The sequence below is a fragment of the Dreissena polymorpha genome, chromosome 7 (genome assembly GCF_020536995.1).
Source record: "Dreissena polymorpha isolate Duluth1 chromosome 7, UMN_Dpol_1.0, whole genome shotgun sequence".
Taxonomy (NCBI): domain Eukaryota; kingdom Metazoa; phylum Mollusca; class Bivalvia; order Myida; family Dreissenidae; genus Dreissena; species Dreissena polymorpha.
This window is the reverse complement of record NC_068361.1, coordinates 92,195,922-92,213,313: the sequence shown is the minus strand read 5'-3', so window position 1 is coordinate 92,213,313 and position 17,392 is coordinate 92,195,922. Positions and strand designations below refer to the sequence as shown.

The 17,392-nt window shown below is 31.8% G+C and overlaps 1 protein-coding gene across 1 annotated transcript; it reads right to left on the bottom strand.

Annotated features, from left to right (window-relative positions):
• Positions 1-1,809: 1,809 nt before the first annotated feature.
• LOC127837762 (uncharacterized) lies at positions 1,810-17,114 on the bottom strand. Its single transcript, XM_052365118.1, has 12 exons — positions 17,053-17,114; positions 14,060-14,104; positions 13,814-13,840; positions 12,989-13,054; positions 10,206-10,350; positions 8,869-8,973; positions 8,575-8,613; positions 7,962-8,063; positions 6,985-7,127; positions 6,161-6,311; positions 5,858-5,954; positions 1,810-1,906 (listed from the first exon to the last, which is right to left on the bottom strand). Exons 1-12 carry the CDS (start codon positions 17,071-17,073, stop codon positions 1,834-1,836), a joined length of 1,014 nt encoding a protein of 337 aa, XP_052221078.1. The 5' UTR covers positions 17,074-17,114; the 3' UTR covers positions 1,810-1,833.
• Positions 17,115-17,392: the final 278 nt, after the last annotated feature.

Below are 17,392 nucleotides of genomic sequence, written 5' to 3'. Positions count from 1 at the left end.
TGACATTGTTTTAACTCATACCACGATTAATCAATTCGAAACAAAATTCGTTTGTTACATAAACACTTAACAGATTTAGGACATTTAGAAATTTGCATTGTTGTGGTTTTTAACGTGTACGAAAATATGCAAGAAGAGTCAGCATGTAAAAGATGTATTTATTATTTTTTTTAGTGTTACACAAGTTCCATGGTTTATTATACAACATATTTATAAAAGTCATGCATACATCACCATTAAAAACTATAAGTTGTACATATCAAGACAAAGACAGATGGAAAAAAAACAGACTAAATTATTTTCATAATATTTTTCGATAAATCTACACCTCACACATGCACAATTGGTCTACATTCCTTCGGAAGCGAGAAACATATATAAGTGTACACAATTTTTGAAAACAGTTTCGGGCAAGGAGGTATCTCACGTAACCTAACATAATCACAGAAGAGCCATCAGAATAAAAAAGATAGCAACTCCTCAGTATATTACAAAACAACCAGCTACAGTTTAATTAAATGCATTACAAAAACACGCGACGTGTACTCATAATAAATTGAATGACCTACGTTTACACAAATCAAAATGATATGAACATATGTTCATTCAGTGCTTAAAATGCATTGTTTTTCACGATGTTAACGAAAAAATATTGGGCTTGAATCTATCATATACAAACCCTTTTACTGTTTAATAACAGCGAAATGGTGCGTGTCTTGCTGAACATTTACTTTCTTAATAAGAAAATACCGTATGGTGCGTTTCTTAATTAGGAAATATGTCTTTTAAATTCTCGTGCGATGGCGTTAGATTAACCATGATAGTGTTTTCAAGCATGCCCACTCTGGTCTTGCTTAACGCATTTTCCTATGTGAATACATACATGGTCTAATATCGTATCATACGAAGATCAATGCCTACATTTCCACAATAAGACGTTGTGTTATGCTTTTGATCATATTGTGCATGGGTTCTAGCAAAGTATTGTTAAATACCTCGACATGTATGTTTGTCAAAAACCCAACACAAGTTAAATGACCATGTAATCAACTAAAATTAAAACGTGGTTATGTCTGCAGTGGGAAACATGTTTTGTTTTTTTGTTTCAAACGACTAACAAGAAAGCATTCCATCTATTCAAACATTTGGACATATTAATACTATTGCTTAGAAAAGACTACACAATATACTCGTAATTTGTTTCAATGCTCGGAGCATGAAATCACACGATTATGTTCTGAAACCTTTCCTTGAAAATACGTGGGTATATTCACCAAAAAAATGCAATGTATTTACCAGCAATGACATGTGCTTATCTACCAGGTGCATGGCGTATGTCAAGTCGCCAATGGTGTCGAGCATCTTTCTTATTGGGTGTTTACTTAAAACGACATTCCAATTGGCATGTTAATTTTTCGTAGCACGGGAAACCCGTGGTTGTTATTTTACGCGAAAAAAACTCACGAAATCGTGCTTTATGATTCTATAGCAACATAGTTAAATACAATGCCGATTGATCTCACATTTAGTACAAGCATTACTCGAAACAAGTTGTTGAAATGTGTTTGCCGTCAAAAAGAGCGCGTCAAATCGGTAAAAATTAAATGAAAACGAGTAAAACATGTCATACAGTACAAACATGCACCGAAATAAACTAATGCGATTTTGTGATATTTTCCCACCATCGTTTTGCATTTGTATTTCTATATTTTAGATCATGTAATGGTATGAGCTTATGGCGTCATGACGCATACGCACAATGTCAAGACACTTGCCTACAACATAGAAAATAATTTCATATTTGCTGAGTTCAATTTTTAATGTTATGCTTCATTATGAATTGTCCGTTTGTTCACCAATGACGAAGTGACGAACCATGTAGTTCTTTTGATTTACACGGCAGTAACTGTAATAGAATCTAATAGATAACAAACATTAAAGTAAACATTTTAACAGAGAAAAGAAAACTATAACGATATATTTATTATGTATGTATTTGTTCTTATATATATATGTACGCGGTTGTCTGTGTGTTTCGTGAAAACTGTAAACAATTATTATGTTGTGTTTACCTATGAATTGGTTTTTTATTCATTTAATTATAAAATGCTATCGTTTTAGTGTCGGATGCCCCCGAAGTGATTTTTACCCCAAAGCGTTTTACCAAAAATCGTTCCTCAATGTTGGGAAAACAACGGATCAATTTTGTTTATTCATCGAAATGCTCAAAGTGTACTGCATTTCTATATATGAGTTTAATTAAAATTAGTTGTATTATTATAGGTATGTTTCGAACAAGAAAAAAAACAAAGGGAAATTTTTGTTTCCGTTATCTTATCAATACCAATGAAAGTTTCTTGTTCTCAGGAATTCCTTTCAAAGTAATTTATATCAAAACAAAAGTGTTTTATTTTAATTACTTAAGTACTGTTTTAGTTATGAACAGTTCTAAAGGAATTCAAAGACAACTCTTTTGTTTTGATATAAATTACTTTGCGAAATGAAAGTATGCTATGTAACTGGACGGTGTACGTGAAATCTACCAAAGCAAAAATCCATAAAACGATAAGCAGAAAGATATACTTTTGCACTCTGCCTATGCAAAGATAATTATCTGTAGATATTCGAGCTTTTAACAGAATAAATATTTATGTGTTATGGCAAAAATATAATTACAGGAGTTTATCTGGGCTTCTTCTAATAGCTCGTTATCACTATCTGAAATCATTCAGTACTTTTTAGCTCACTACAGCACAATGTTATCACGTTAAGCGTTTTGCTTTCGGATTTTTCCCTCTTTAATCATAAATCCTGCGTCGTCAATATTTACAGTGTAAACACGCACAAGGCGTCGTTGATTGTCCAATCTAAATGAACACTTTATTCCAATAATATCTTTGACGATTTCGAAACTGGATCAAGGGCGATAAAAACTAGACCATAAGGTAAAAGTAAAGTAACCGCTTTTGAACACTTATAGGCACATTTATTGTCAAAACTTTATGAAACTTGGTCAGAACATGTGTTCCTGTGATGTTTTGGCCAAGTTCTAAAATGGTTCCGATCTGTTTATATATATGGGGCGGGGCAATATTCATAATATAGCTATAGTGAAATTTGTCAAGAAGTCAAATTTTTGCATAAGCATTATGAAACTTGGTCAGAAATATATATCCGCAGGTGGAAGGAGGCGGAGAAAATTTCCAATGATGATAAAACTTTGTTACCACTCTATAAATCACAGAGCCATTCAAGTCTTCATAAAACTTTGTAAGAACAATTTCTCTTATGATTCTGGATTCTAAAGTGGTTCCAATCCTTTGAAGAGCACGACCAACAACTGGGTGGGACAGTTTTCCTTTTAAGGATATAGTGAAACCTTGTTAACCATCTGGAAGTTATAATTTAAGAAAATTGTCATTACACTTGATGAGAACATTTCACATGATAATAGCTCGCTAGAGTTTTAATCCAAAACAAAACATGAAAGCAAAGTGTTCCTTATGTTGATTTATTGAAACTTAATTAATCCTCTTGAAGTCATATGTGTTGTCCAATCTTCATGAAACTTGATTAGAATTATGGTTATAATGACGCATCAATTCAGTTAAAAAATGTTGAAATTTGAAGAGTCTTATGAACAAAAAACGTTAGTTTAGCTTATAATTTGGGAGTAAGTGAATCCTTTAAACACATGTTTAAGTTACTTCTTTCTTAAGATGATTCCATCAATTAATGAGTTACTATAGTGTGATTTCTAACAGTTTTTGTATTATGATAGTGATGTTGATTCCAAACGATTAACACCAATTTACATTTCTATTGGTATTCAATTACTCAAATTAAATCATACAATCGTTCACGTTGTAAACACAGTTAAACAACGCAACTGTATCATATAAGTCATATTTGACCTTTCATCCAATATGCTTGTTATACATGCCATGTCTAAAGCTGAAATTGGAATCTCTGAAGTTGATTTATAATTATTTCAGAAGTGACATAGTGAACTTCAAACAGCCTGTTTTTGCAGTAAAAACAGCCAGGTACTTGCTAAATGAGTAGTTGAAATAGAGTTGCCTCCCATCAACACAGCATTATCACTACCATAAAAAAATTATATATTTTATAAATAGATAGATTTAAACCTATTCCCTTATCATTTATTTGTATTCATGACCGATACTCCAGTAAACTAAAATAGTGTATGTAATATTTGATGCGCATGACACATTGAAGTGTTCTAGTTTTTTCTTAATAATAACAATGCAAAAATAAAAATCGTTAAAGGCGCGTTTGGTTTGTAATTAATTTAAGTTAAGTCTTGGCCTGCCTCCAAATGGGTGTGTACGCAAATTGCTTTGCATTGCCCGTTCAAAGGCGACAATGAAAGTTGTATTAATCATTTCATGTTTGTTTTTTTGGTTTTCTGTTACAAAGAAGTGTATAAGAACAATACGCAAGTTCCTGATTGTGTTTTCAGAGTTTCATAGTGTGCTATCATAATTTGCTTTGAATTTAAATCTTTACGTTTCATAGAAAATGGTATCCTTCTGAACTCGATTTCTCAGAATAATTAAGTTCCTTCGGGTCAAGGGAGTACCGTTCAATACTTATCAACTTATATTTTGAACTTAAAAACGTAATAAGAGCAATATCTCCTCAAATTCTTAAGAGAGAATGCTGTATTTTGACTAAACATTTTTTTGTTCTGACACTGTTAAATAAACTATAAAGTATGAGAAAAGGGACATATAAAATTATAATTGTCTAGAGTCCTTGCACATCCACTTAATTCTCTCTTATTGTTCTTTTGTAATACCTTTAAAGGGGCCTTTTCAAAGATTTTGGCATTTTTTTTAACTTATTCTTTAAATGCTTTATATTGATAAATGTAAACACTGGATCGTAAAAGCTCCAGTAAAAAATCAAGAAAAAAAAATACAAAAGGAAAAAAACATTGCCCGGAGCAGGTTTCGAACCAGTGACCCCTGGAGTCCTGCCAGAGTCCTGAAGTAAAAACGCTTTAGCCTACTGAGCTATTCCGCCGAGTACACATATTTGACGTATTTTATACCTTATATAAGCAATCTTCGTAGTTTCACAAAATTTAACGACACAAACAGAACTCTCCAGATTATTCAATCGTTTCGCGTTGCAACGCTTTATAATTTTTAGGTTTTAAAATCGTCAAAAGATGCATATAATGGCTATATTAGAGCATGGTTAATGTTCAGTATTACTGTTTCCTCACAAATATCATAACTAAAACGAAAACTTACAAATCTGAAACAACTTTTTTCAATTTTGTCAATTTACCAAAGCGTGAAAAGATCCCTTTAATGCCAAAGTAGCTATGCGTCGTAATGAAAATTGAGTTATGGACTATAAATCTCAAACTTCTGAAGAAAGTGTTATCGTCATGGTTCTCTTTTTTTCTGTAATTTTAAGTTCTCTATCAATATGCTACGTTCCTTTTGCATCCCTTCATACCGTATGAGTGTTCTTCATCACAAGACACGGATTGACGGACGGAAAGTCGAAAAGACAGAATGACGGACGTTAAAGCGGAAAGCCAGAATGACGGACGTAAGGTCGGAAAGACGAAATGACGGACGGAAGGTCGGAAAGATGGAATGACGGACGATTCGATTACTATATGCATCTTTTCGGGGCCATTAAAATGTTTATGAATACATATGTTCATATTGAAATAGTAGTATCCAAAAACTGTGTTTAATCAATTATGTTCACATATATATTGTAGTATGAGATATATGTACGTTGTAGACATTGATGACAATTCAATTAATGGTTTTAAATGTGTCATGTTCATTGATTGAAAACAAAAACGTACACCTGTTGAATCCCGAGCACTGTCGTCATCAACCACAATGAAGCGGTCGCAGCTGCTGCCGTGTTTGTCTTTCCGTTTGGGGCTAGGCGTAAGGCGTCTACATACAGACATCGCAGCATTATATTGTGTGCTATTTGCCTGCGGCGTATTTATGGTATGAAACATTTCCGTTTCTAAGCTTCTGTACTACACTACTACTACAGTCATGTAACGCTTTGTTTGTACTTGGAGACGAAAATGCTGTGCAATAAGGATAATCTATATTGATTAATAAATACATTTTATAAAAGATGTTATGCTTACCGAGAGAAGAACGAAAACATGTGCATTTGGTGCCATTGTAAAAATTATGGAAGCACTTTGTCCAATAATCTGAGCGATACATGTTTGAGCAGTTATCCATTGCGTTTTCTCCCACAAATTTCTCGTTGGCGGCAATGCATTTGCATTGCACCTAAAACAAAATCCTTTGCGAAATTCAGTCGTTCCATATAGCATCTAAATTTCAATATTTGTTGAAATCATAACAAAAATGTCAAACATCAAAAATACATGCCGTCACATACACATGCACACACGCGCCTCGCAAATTAAAAATGCGGACAGCTTACATCGGCTTTGTTTAATATGCAGTACATGGTGTATTGCGAAATTATTTGTATATCACAGGAGATATATGATTAAAACATTTAAATATCTTATTATATCAACGACCATTACGGTAGTTGTGTTTCTTTTCTGATGTCAAGGGTATTTACTAGCTGTTTTCGTCGTTGTTAGTAACTTTTTACACTAAAAGAATATATTGCATATAAAAAGTAATTCACATTATGCATTGATTACTTGTCGACGATTACAATGTGTGAAACGTTTATTGGCATTGCTCGAAAACATATATCAAGCATTTGCCTTATATGAATAAAAAATATTCAAAATAGTACTATGGTAATAGTTCTCATATTGAAAGTGTGTAACACCGAAACAAACGCTGCTTTACTATAAGATAGCAAACGAAAATCAAACTAAATCATCGATAATGCATAAAGAAAACAATTAAGCGGCTTATATTCTGAATTTTAGATTTCGAGATATAACTTGGAAAATTCTTGATGAATAATGGAACATACTTTTTCTGTATGTTGTTGCTCGCACTGGGTTCCCCTTTTTCCCGTCGTACAGTTGCACACTGGGACGCTTGTGTCATTTCTGCACACGAGATTGCCTGCGTCGCTACACTCTGGGTAACTGCTGACCAGCGTGATTAGGCAGCCTTAACATAAATTTGTGAATCAACCATTATGATCATGATTTTACGGATTTCGTTAGCAAGAACAAACGACAACTGTATTTTTATGTTCCACAAAGCAGGGAGAAAATAGTCGTCGCTTTGTCCGTCCGTTCAAATACAAATGTTGATGCTATTTTGTGCGCGTCTGCCTTAAACTAAATATTTCCGTCTGTCCTTACTTACGTTCGTCATTCCCTGCTTTCGTCCGTAACGTCCGTTTCGGTCCATTGATTTTTCAGAAAAAAAAGCATTATGCATATTTAATGTTATAATGGATTTGTGTTGTCTCCGCTCAAGATCTCTGGACGTAGTTATCCGAATTAAACAAAGCTGTATATACATTTCTTTGGGGTGGACGTTTTGTCTTTGCATTTTTGTACTTTGTGTGTCAGATCTCAGACCACAATAATCCAAATTTAACGACACTTCATATGTAGCATCTGTATTTGGTTGACAAACTAACAATTGTAACAATTTCCCTTTTCATAATGTGTTCAGCTAATGGCCTTTGATAACCATTATGACATGAGACATCCTATACTAATGATTCGATTTTCAATATTGTTATCAGTTTGTAAAGCATTCCTTCAGATAATAATAATTATTGTCCAAACAATTTACTCATCAATCGATAAAGCGTATCAACGGGGAGCATCAATGTGTTCCACGGATATTCTTGTGCAATATTGTATAACCTTAATATTGTATATTTTAGTCGAAGATAATTCATGATTCCAGAGCACAAGAACAGTTTTATATTCTATAAAATATTAACATATTACCACAACTGAAAGTTCAGATATTGGATATACTTACAGGTGATATAATTAAATGCGCTTTCTTCTTTGCAGTAAATATGTTTGTTTATGTTTTGCCGAAGATATTCTGCCGACAGATTCGTTCCATTGCAACGAATTTCTAAAAAAGTGTTAACGTATATTATACTTATTTAAGGCATGAACCTTCATATTGCTCAATCACACATCACTACCGTTTTGATATCAATATATATAACACATTTTAACAAACGCTTCCCAAAACAATTCCGGAAGCAATCATCAGGCTAAACTCAAATGGAACATACCCCGATCCACCACCCGACCCATTACTGCAAGCTATGCTAATCGCATAACGGGATGTGTGACGGAGTTACTCTCGCGCCACAAAACAATTTTATATCCTTATTATCACTTTTTGGTTGTAGTGAGTTTTCATGACAAAACTATCTTTCATATCCAGTTTTCCGTTCTTTTTAGATACTTTAGTTAGCAATAGCATTATGAATGCACGATTACAAAGGTCTTTGTTGTTGAAGTGTCCTTTTCATGTATGACGTTTCAATTGTTTCAGTGGAAATGCATAGAAGGCGAATTTTGCGTCATAAATTAAATCACTGTAGTTGATTGGTCTTAAAGTTTGATAAACTTACCTGATACTTTTGTTGCGTTTGTTGACGGGCAATAAAATTCTGTGTAAAACATAAATCATCTTGAAACAAGACAATAATTGAAAATATATAATCAACAGTGAAAATCCATTCCATCATGCACTTTAAATGAACATTATGAAAAGTTTTAAAGTGGATATAATTGTTTGATACATTTTTACAGGAACTAAAACGCTTTATTTATATGTATTTGTACTACGCTCAAGCGTGGTTTAAACTTCAACATCGCTAATCAGTATATCAAATATTATATCAAGGTTGTTTAAATCGCATTACCCTCCAACCATTGACTAGTACCAGGGATATCAAGTACCAATTCGTCACACCGAGTAGGGAAACATATACCATCGGGGTCTATTTGCTCATCTACCTTTTTAAACTCTGCAACATATGAACGCGTTTTGTGTATGGAACGAAAGACAAACGCAGTGATGTATTATTATTACAATAAGGTTTGTCAATGTCGCAAATTCTTAAGTGATATAAATGAACGAGTATTATTTTATTTAAAAACTCTCTGAAATATTATTAGGATTATATTGTTCTTGTGCACTTAATATTTGTGTTATTTTTGCACACATGCAGACACATATTACAATACAATATAGATAGATACATTGATAAGTAAATAATATATACAAATTATGCTTCATGCATGAATAGAGCAGAGGGATGTAAGAGAAAAAGAAAATAAGAGCCAGGAAAGGTAAAAGGAAAGCTTTTTATCAAATTGTTTTCTTGACTGTGTTTATGTACAGTGTATTTATGAACTGCATTGAATATCTTATTATATGAGTCGAAATCAAGATTTGTGTCTCCGTTTAAAATAAACCATTACATAATACCGGAACATATCTTTTGTGAATTGAAAAACTTCATCGTGAATATCAATAAAGCATACACAATCTCAAAAGTGGGAAGATTATTTCATGTCTATTCATTCACGCAATTGGGATATGACGATGTTACGAAGAAACAGATTTTCTGAAAGCGCACGGCATTAAGTCAAACTTCGTTTGGGTTATATCTGGTAACGTCTGTTTCCATGTGCTAATGGGTTATTTTAGTCATGTCTATAAACATTTAATTTGTTTTGAAATACTTAAAGTATTTCTAAGGTTTTCATTTCGATTGTTCCACTCGATTATATTGCTCAAAAAGTATCCGCAGTTTGCAGTTTTCAGAACATTTTGGTTTTATATTATTATCAAATTATTATCAACGAAACCCATTCCTGGTATTCACTTTTGGATCGGGTCAACATGTTGTTGTTTGTTACAACGTTACAGCAACTCGTCAAAACTAGCTCAGATCAAACACACTTTATAGTTTAAAGTACACAATTAATTTCCGTCTATTTTGTTTAGTAAAACATATAACAATATATATGTACTAACTAATGTAGCTTGATAATATACCACATTAACACACATTTGCGAGGCATACATTCCAAATCGTCAATTGCAAATACAATAATACGAAGACATGTCAATTTCAGACTTTCCATAGTGTTATTTATGTGTGATACGCGCTCCGATTGTGCATTAATTGTTCTTAAGACTGGTTAAAATAGATACTAATTCTGTATTCAATACGATTTTATAATTTCTTACGTTCCGCTTCAAGTTTCAGAGCTGCTTGGAGTTCATATTCTTCTTTGTTAGACTGTTTGCAGAATGCCAACCAAATGGCCAGTCCGACAATTACAACAAATAGCAGCGAAATAATGCCAATAACCAATTTCTTCTTGCCACTGCACTGAAAATATTTAATTAATGCATTGCTACTTAAAATATCACATAACCATATTGAGCATGGTCAAACTTGTATTTTACGAAAACATCTATATCAATAAGAAAATACAAGATAATGTGTTTAACAATCATTACCACATATGTACTTAATTGAATCTTGAATTGTCGAACTTGGTTTACACAATATGGATTTTGTAACCATAAGATATAGACATAAAATGTCATTAATTCGTCTTTAAACACCTTGAAAAAAAGTTTGAATTGCTAGTTCACTTAATATTAAATCATCAAACTATATTCGACAGACTTGAGAGAAAAAGCCCGAGGCTAATGCTACGTCCGCCTTCTGTCACAGAGAAACGCTTCTGATATGGTGCAACATTAAGAAGTGAAACTCCAGCTGCTGGAGCAGTATTGAATTCTTATTATAAACAATTAGTTGGCCCTTTATTTAAGGCAAATGACGGATTGCCCAAACAGTACAATACAGCACAATACAAAACAACATTAACACATATAAGAATAAATTTAAAAAAAATTCACAAATTAAACCGGAAAAAAACATCATTTTATATGTATGGAGTTAATAATTTTTTTGCCATTTTAAAAATAATGTTTAAAATTTCGAGTTATTCATATTCAAGCACAAATTAGTTAAGTATAATAATGTGTATAGCAAAGATTCATTAACATATACAAGCTCTAATTCAATGGTATGTTTTCAACATAGTCGGGGGTATATACAGGTATTAAAATAAAAACCCATTTGTAATTGGGGTGAGTCAACAAGCCCATGCTGGAAATGCAACCATAGCGGGTTAGTTCTGTTGTTAGCGATGAAGTCAAATTAAAATCTCAAACCCGAATTGACATCTGAAAGTGTTTGAATGTCATGGCATTATGACATATCGTATTTACCATGTTTGAAAAGTAGAATCAGGGTGATTTGTTTGAAAAGAAACAGACTTTCGAATATGATAGCTATTATATCTTGGTAGGTAGGTAGGCACCTGAAAAAAGCAACATGTAGCAATGATTCAACAGTGACACTGCGGACTGTCTGCCATGTGTTTGCGTATAAGTGTACACATAATCTACTGCATTGCACACTCGCTATCGAGCGAGACAAATAATAAGACATTTGTATGCAAAGGTTATTGGTATTTGTCTTTGTTTAGATTTGATTTAAAAGCTGAAAGTAGGGGGTCTTTCTTTTTTATTCTGGCAAATAGTTTCATAGGTTAAAAGTAATTTATCAGCTATACACGTAAAATGATCAATACTGCGATCACTGTTTTGGTACGGTCCATTAATAGAATGAACCAATAGATATGTTTAAACTAATAGAAGTGGATATTCAAACCGATATGAGGGCTAGTCGACCCTTACAATCACCCAGAGGTTTATCACAAACTAAACGCGCGTCTTAAACGATCACATTATATGTATCGTATACAAAAAATATGATCATCTATTTAAAAAAAACTATTAAGTAAGCGATGCAAGAAATTTTTAAAACTAACTATATACAGACAGATCGAAAATATGTTATATCATCATAACAAAAACTATCTATATTGCTAACAATCACTGAATACTGAAATATGAAAATACTAAGGATATGTACGGGCATACGTTGTGCTACATCCACACTGCAACATCAGATGGTTGTAATATTAAATATATGTATAGCAAAATGTGAGAATAAAACACTTATTCGGAAGATAAACGTATGTTCACATCCATTACGTTTATAGCAAAAAGCCAGCTATAAACATACAATGATCCAAACAGAGATCACTTTATTGCATTTGGGGTTAAAACCGTTTTGAAACCTCAAAGTTATCAAAGATTTAAACACAAACGAAACAAACATCTGAAAAGATCCTAATCAAATGTACGTACCAGTTGTAGCAGGCAGTATTTACGATAGACGCGTATCGAAAGGATTTTTATCCGATGTTGTAGCTAATAGACGAATGTTTGAATATAAATAACCGATACATTCAAGTTATAGTTAACAGAAAATTTGAGTGGCATGAGTTGATAGTTGATAACACATTATCATTATCACTAACTGTTAAAATATAGCATAATTGAAGTCAGAATTATAGTTGGTAGACTAACTCATAAATACACTAACCCAGCAACGAATTGATAGTTTGATTTAGTCAAATTTACAGCCAAGTTGCTTTTAATATTATATGTTGATTTGGGATACATAAGCAAACACACTAACAGAACCATTTTGTTTTTTATTAAGCTGTACTGCTGCCAGATGAATACTTCATTTGAAAATTTAAATCCAATTAAGGTTAAGGGCAAATTAAAGTGAGGGTGGACAATATTCGTTGATAAGAACGGTCATCTGTAATTAGGTATAATTGTTTTAGGATTTTCAATTTGGTGCTTGACCAAACGGTTAAAACTACACTATAATATTATCCGCCCATATTCTGCTGAAGGAGAAATATTGAATACAAACTAAATTATATGTGATATCATGAGAAACCTATTTGACAAATTTGTCGTAACTCAAAATCAATATTTACATCCGTCACGCTTCAATACCGTTGTTGAACTAAGACAAAGTAAAACACGATAGTTTTTACTATGTGTTTGTACATTGCATTTTTACTTACCTTCAGCCACGACAATCTTGTATGATCAGTCTGTCTTTCATTTTGTGATTCTTGAACAATCGGGTTCTTAAAAAAACGTTCATAAAAATATATATACAAACAATAATTAAATGATGTCCATGATAATATGTGTTGGTTTAAATTCAAATGATTTGTATCGTTTTATGCACAAAACATTTACACGTTGGTTTAAGATTTCTTTAAAATTCGAATAAGTGAACCGGTGCGCACCTTAAAATTCTATGATAGTTTTTGGTTGATGCAAAAGCACAAACTATAAGTTCATAACTTTTTTTACAAGTAACAAATAATATCATAAAAAAAATGACTAATACGACAGAAAACCCGATGAAAATATTACATAATGTGATTTTAAATAAACATTAAGCAAAATAAATGCTGATTTCATTAATCAAAAAAGGCTTTCTGGTAAAGCTTACACTACTCTTCATTCCACGATCGCGATTTATTATTTAAAAAGCTATTAATGTAAAGGATTTTAAAAAATTTGTTTCTGTTGGATTGGCTGTCGCAATGGATAGTGTTTTTCCTTTTTAACAATTTGACACTTGCGGTAAATATTTCTTGTTATACAAACATAAGCTAACTCTTAACATACTAACTGGAATTAAGTGTTGATATACAAGCTTGAACTTAATCTTGAAATACTAAGTGGAACTCAATCTTTATATATAGACAGGAAACAGTTTATGTTAAAAACATGACACGCAAACCTATTGTAGCAAGACAGATGACGAGTTTAAATCTCTTTGAACGTTATTGTTATATTTCAAATCTACAATGTGTCTTAAAATGAGAATTTACGTGTCCACGTGGTGTGGTTCTCCCAATCTGAAAAAGGGAAGTGTTACAACTTTCACATTTGAAACACGAATATTCATAACATTAATTTATCTCGAAATAGTATAGATATTCTTACACTCGTAATATAGTAACGCATTGTGTAGAAAAATATATTGAATATTTATTTACAATTATAATTTTAAAATATGCATGTTTGCATGTGCTATTTCATGTAGTTACAACAGAAATTTCCGAAAGTGTTGTTACCAGAGTTTCTGAAGCATTTGACTCATTCAACGCCGTGTCCTCGTTCTGAAATTAATGTTTAAATATCAAAATGAATATACGTCATAATAGTTGCGTATATAGATCATATAGTAAAACAACTTATGAAACTTATTTTTTATTTCAGTTTAAATAACTATTACGATAATAGATTTTTGTTTTTTAAACTGGTTTCAAATCCTCTTTATACGAATTTAATATACACGAAATTTCATGTCGATTTACTTAATCATATCACCATATATCACATTCACAAACTAAATTTAACATTCACCAAGTGATTTCAACGACGACCATGCTTCTATTTTTGTCATTTGGAATTTCTATTCCAAAAGGGTTTCTGAAAAGTGTTTTTAAAAATATAAATCGTTTTACTGTGCAAATGTGTGAACAATTTGTGTACCCTGGTAAACGGAACTGCTACATATTGACATAAAGGTTCACGGCGCCAAGCTATTAAAATGGTTCGTATAAATTTTACTGTCAGGTTTTGAGTTCGTATTTTACGTTCATCGTTGTAAAAAACATAAAAGCATAATGGTATAGTTACACGATATTTCTAAACACGAGGGAGACGAAGAACAGCCGACATTTCATAAGAACAAGTTAAATAGACCTTCTGATTTGGATGCTTAATCATAAGATACATTTACTTAACACATTTAATTTAATTTGAGAATATTTTTAGGTAGATAATACATTTCAATAACCTTATAAACTGAGATAATGCATAAAAGTTAAACAGTAAATCTCTATTGTGTACATTTTTAGCTGAAAAATCTTATTTATTGTAAATTAATAACAAGAATATGAAAGCCGATAACATGATTCCAATATTGAAATATGAATGCTATAAAGGTGCTCGATGCTGGTGCTTTAAAGCTCAAATGTGCGTTGTAACATTAACTATTTTTTTCAAAGAAAGGTTTATACAGATAATGAAACAATCCTTTAATAAGAGCGTGTCACTTCCTGTTTAGATGTTCGTATTTACTGTATTAACCATTGCAAACATGTAACGTATTGCTGTAATGCATTATGCACTAGATGTAACTGTAAAAAATGACTGAAAAGCAGGATTAGGCAAATATAAAAAGCAAACGAAGAGAATTTCACACAAACGTAGATTTGTATACGTCAATGACACATCTAATTACACTTCAAGCAATCTTCAAGAATCTTACTGGAAGGACGACGCTTTATTGTGTCCAGTGTAAAGCGTCTTTCATAATCGCATGGCTGTCTCTATGCAATTACGTGTTATATACATATGCGTTCATGTGAAATGGGAAATCAGTACGCTGCTAATTGAAACTGAAATGTAAGTCGAGTTTACTCCCTGTATCTTTAAGTCCGTTCACCGTTTAAACTAATGAAGTTAATATTCGCATAGTCATTTACGCCAATAGTAATCCTGTTAAAATTGCAGAACAAGCTGTCAGATCATTAAAGAATCACATTATGAATAACGTTCTGTTCTTACCAATAAAACAATAATTCTTTGTTTTTCATTCTTTTCAAAATGAAACCACGTTAACTAATCAATATTGATGTTTTTCCTTAAATTAAAAATGCATTTTCCCTTGCATTACAAATTAATTGTGGAGTTAACAGGAATTTCTCAAATAATAAAGTCTCTCAAATTTCATTTTTCCTTTATTTTATTCCATCGCACAAGAACTCAAAATCGCTTATTATCGACAAATAAAGAACAATTCATCGCATCGATTGTTATTTATAAATTTATATATTGTTGACATTTTCTTGATATTTAGGGATAAAAAAACAATAGCAATGACTTTTATTAATTGTTAAGACTACAGCAGTTGAAATTGAAAAATGTTTCACGTTTGAATTAACTTATATAACACATAGATTAATTTCACTGAAATCAATAAAATGCATGCAACTAAATAGCCACTATTTGTAGTGTAAGTTTACGAGTGTAAACGTTACAAAGTATACATAAAGCTTAAAATAATCCATCGTCTTTAAAGGGAAATATATAGATTATAAATATGGTATAATATTATTTTAAAGGTATTATCGTTTAAAAAGTATATATTTTATTCTCGAGTAACACATAATTCACATATGTGAAGTTTTTTATCCAAACGCACTATAAAATATTTTTTATACGTAAATCAATTTGTATCGGAAAAAACGGAATGCGCATTTTGTTTTATAAATGTGAACATATACATGTGTATTCACAAAAACGTCGATATGACCGCTTAACTGAGTAGAAATCGAAACGGTTTGTTTTTCACACAGCCATTTTGTTTTATCAATATCAGTATATCGAGATACGTGACAAAGATAACAGTATTTATCTAGAATATGAACATGCTTGCATGCATCGTAAATAATTGATAACTATACACTATTTATGTAAATAAGCGTGTGTATTGATCTGAATTTTGTGTCGATTATGGCTGATAAATGTAAAATAGAATACGTTTATGTGTGCTTTTGCACTGATTTGCCAATGTTATCGGAATCATTATTATTTGATAAGAACACTTTTGACAGACATGAAATCTTGGAACATGTAAAATAATCATATTCGAAAAAGTTAATGGACACGCAAGACTTTTACATCATTTTGCTCTGTTAATAGAAAGGGTTATACGTTCTTGAAAGTTGATAATGTAACATAACCCATCATTAATGTATAGAATGCGAGAATTTCAATTCAATAAAGCTAATTGGTATTAAATAAAATGTTAAACAGTTTAAATAACGTACCTTGCACCTGTAATCTTAACGTCAATGTTGATTTTATTTTTTTAATCAAGAATTGTATAATATTAGTCTGCGTTCAAGTCTTCTTTTTTAAAAGTTCAGATTGCATGTTTAAATCATGCTTTTAAAACTATTATTATCATTTTCAGTTTTAATGAAAATGGTGACACCCATTTTTCGATCACATAAAATAAACTAAATAAACAAAACGTACTAAAATGAACACTTACTGAGTGTATGCGCGCCTCCATTTTACGAAGTAATCAAAACTTTTAAGCAAACGCATGCTTTCAGTTATAAAGCTCAATTCAATACCCAGTATACGGCTATTTTTATCGTATGGTAAATTTAATTGTTACAAATGGGGCTTTTGAGACTTATTACATGGAAAAAGTTAAGCATGAAAACTGGAACTATTGGTTTTCCACCGTTTGTAGAAAATGATCTATAACTCAGCTACTTCGCATTTGTCGTAATTAATGAATGTTCTTTACTTAACAAAAGGAAGCATATAAGTCAGAGTGCTCTGATTGTGTGTTTTTTTAACACAAGTAGTTTTGAGTGAGGTAG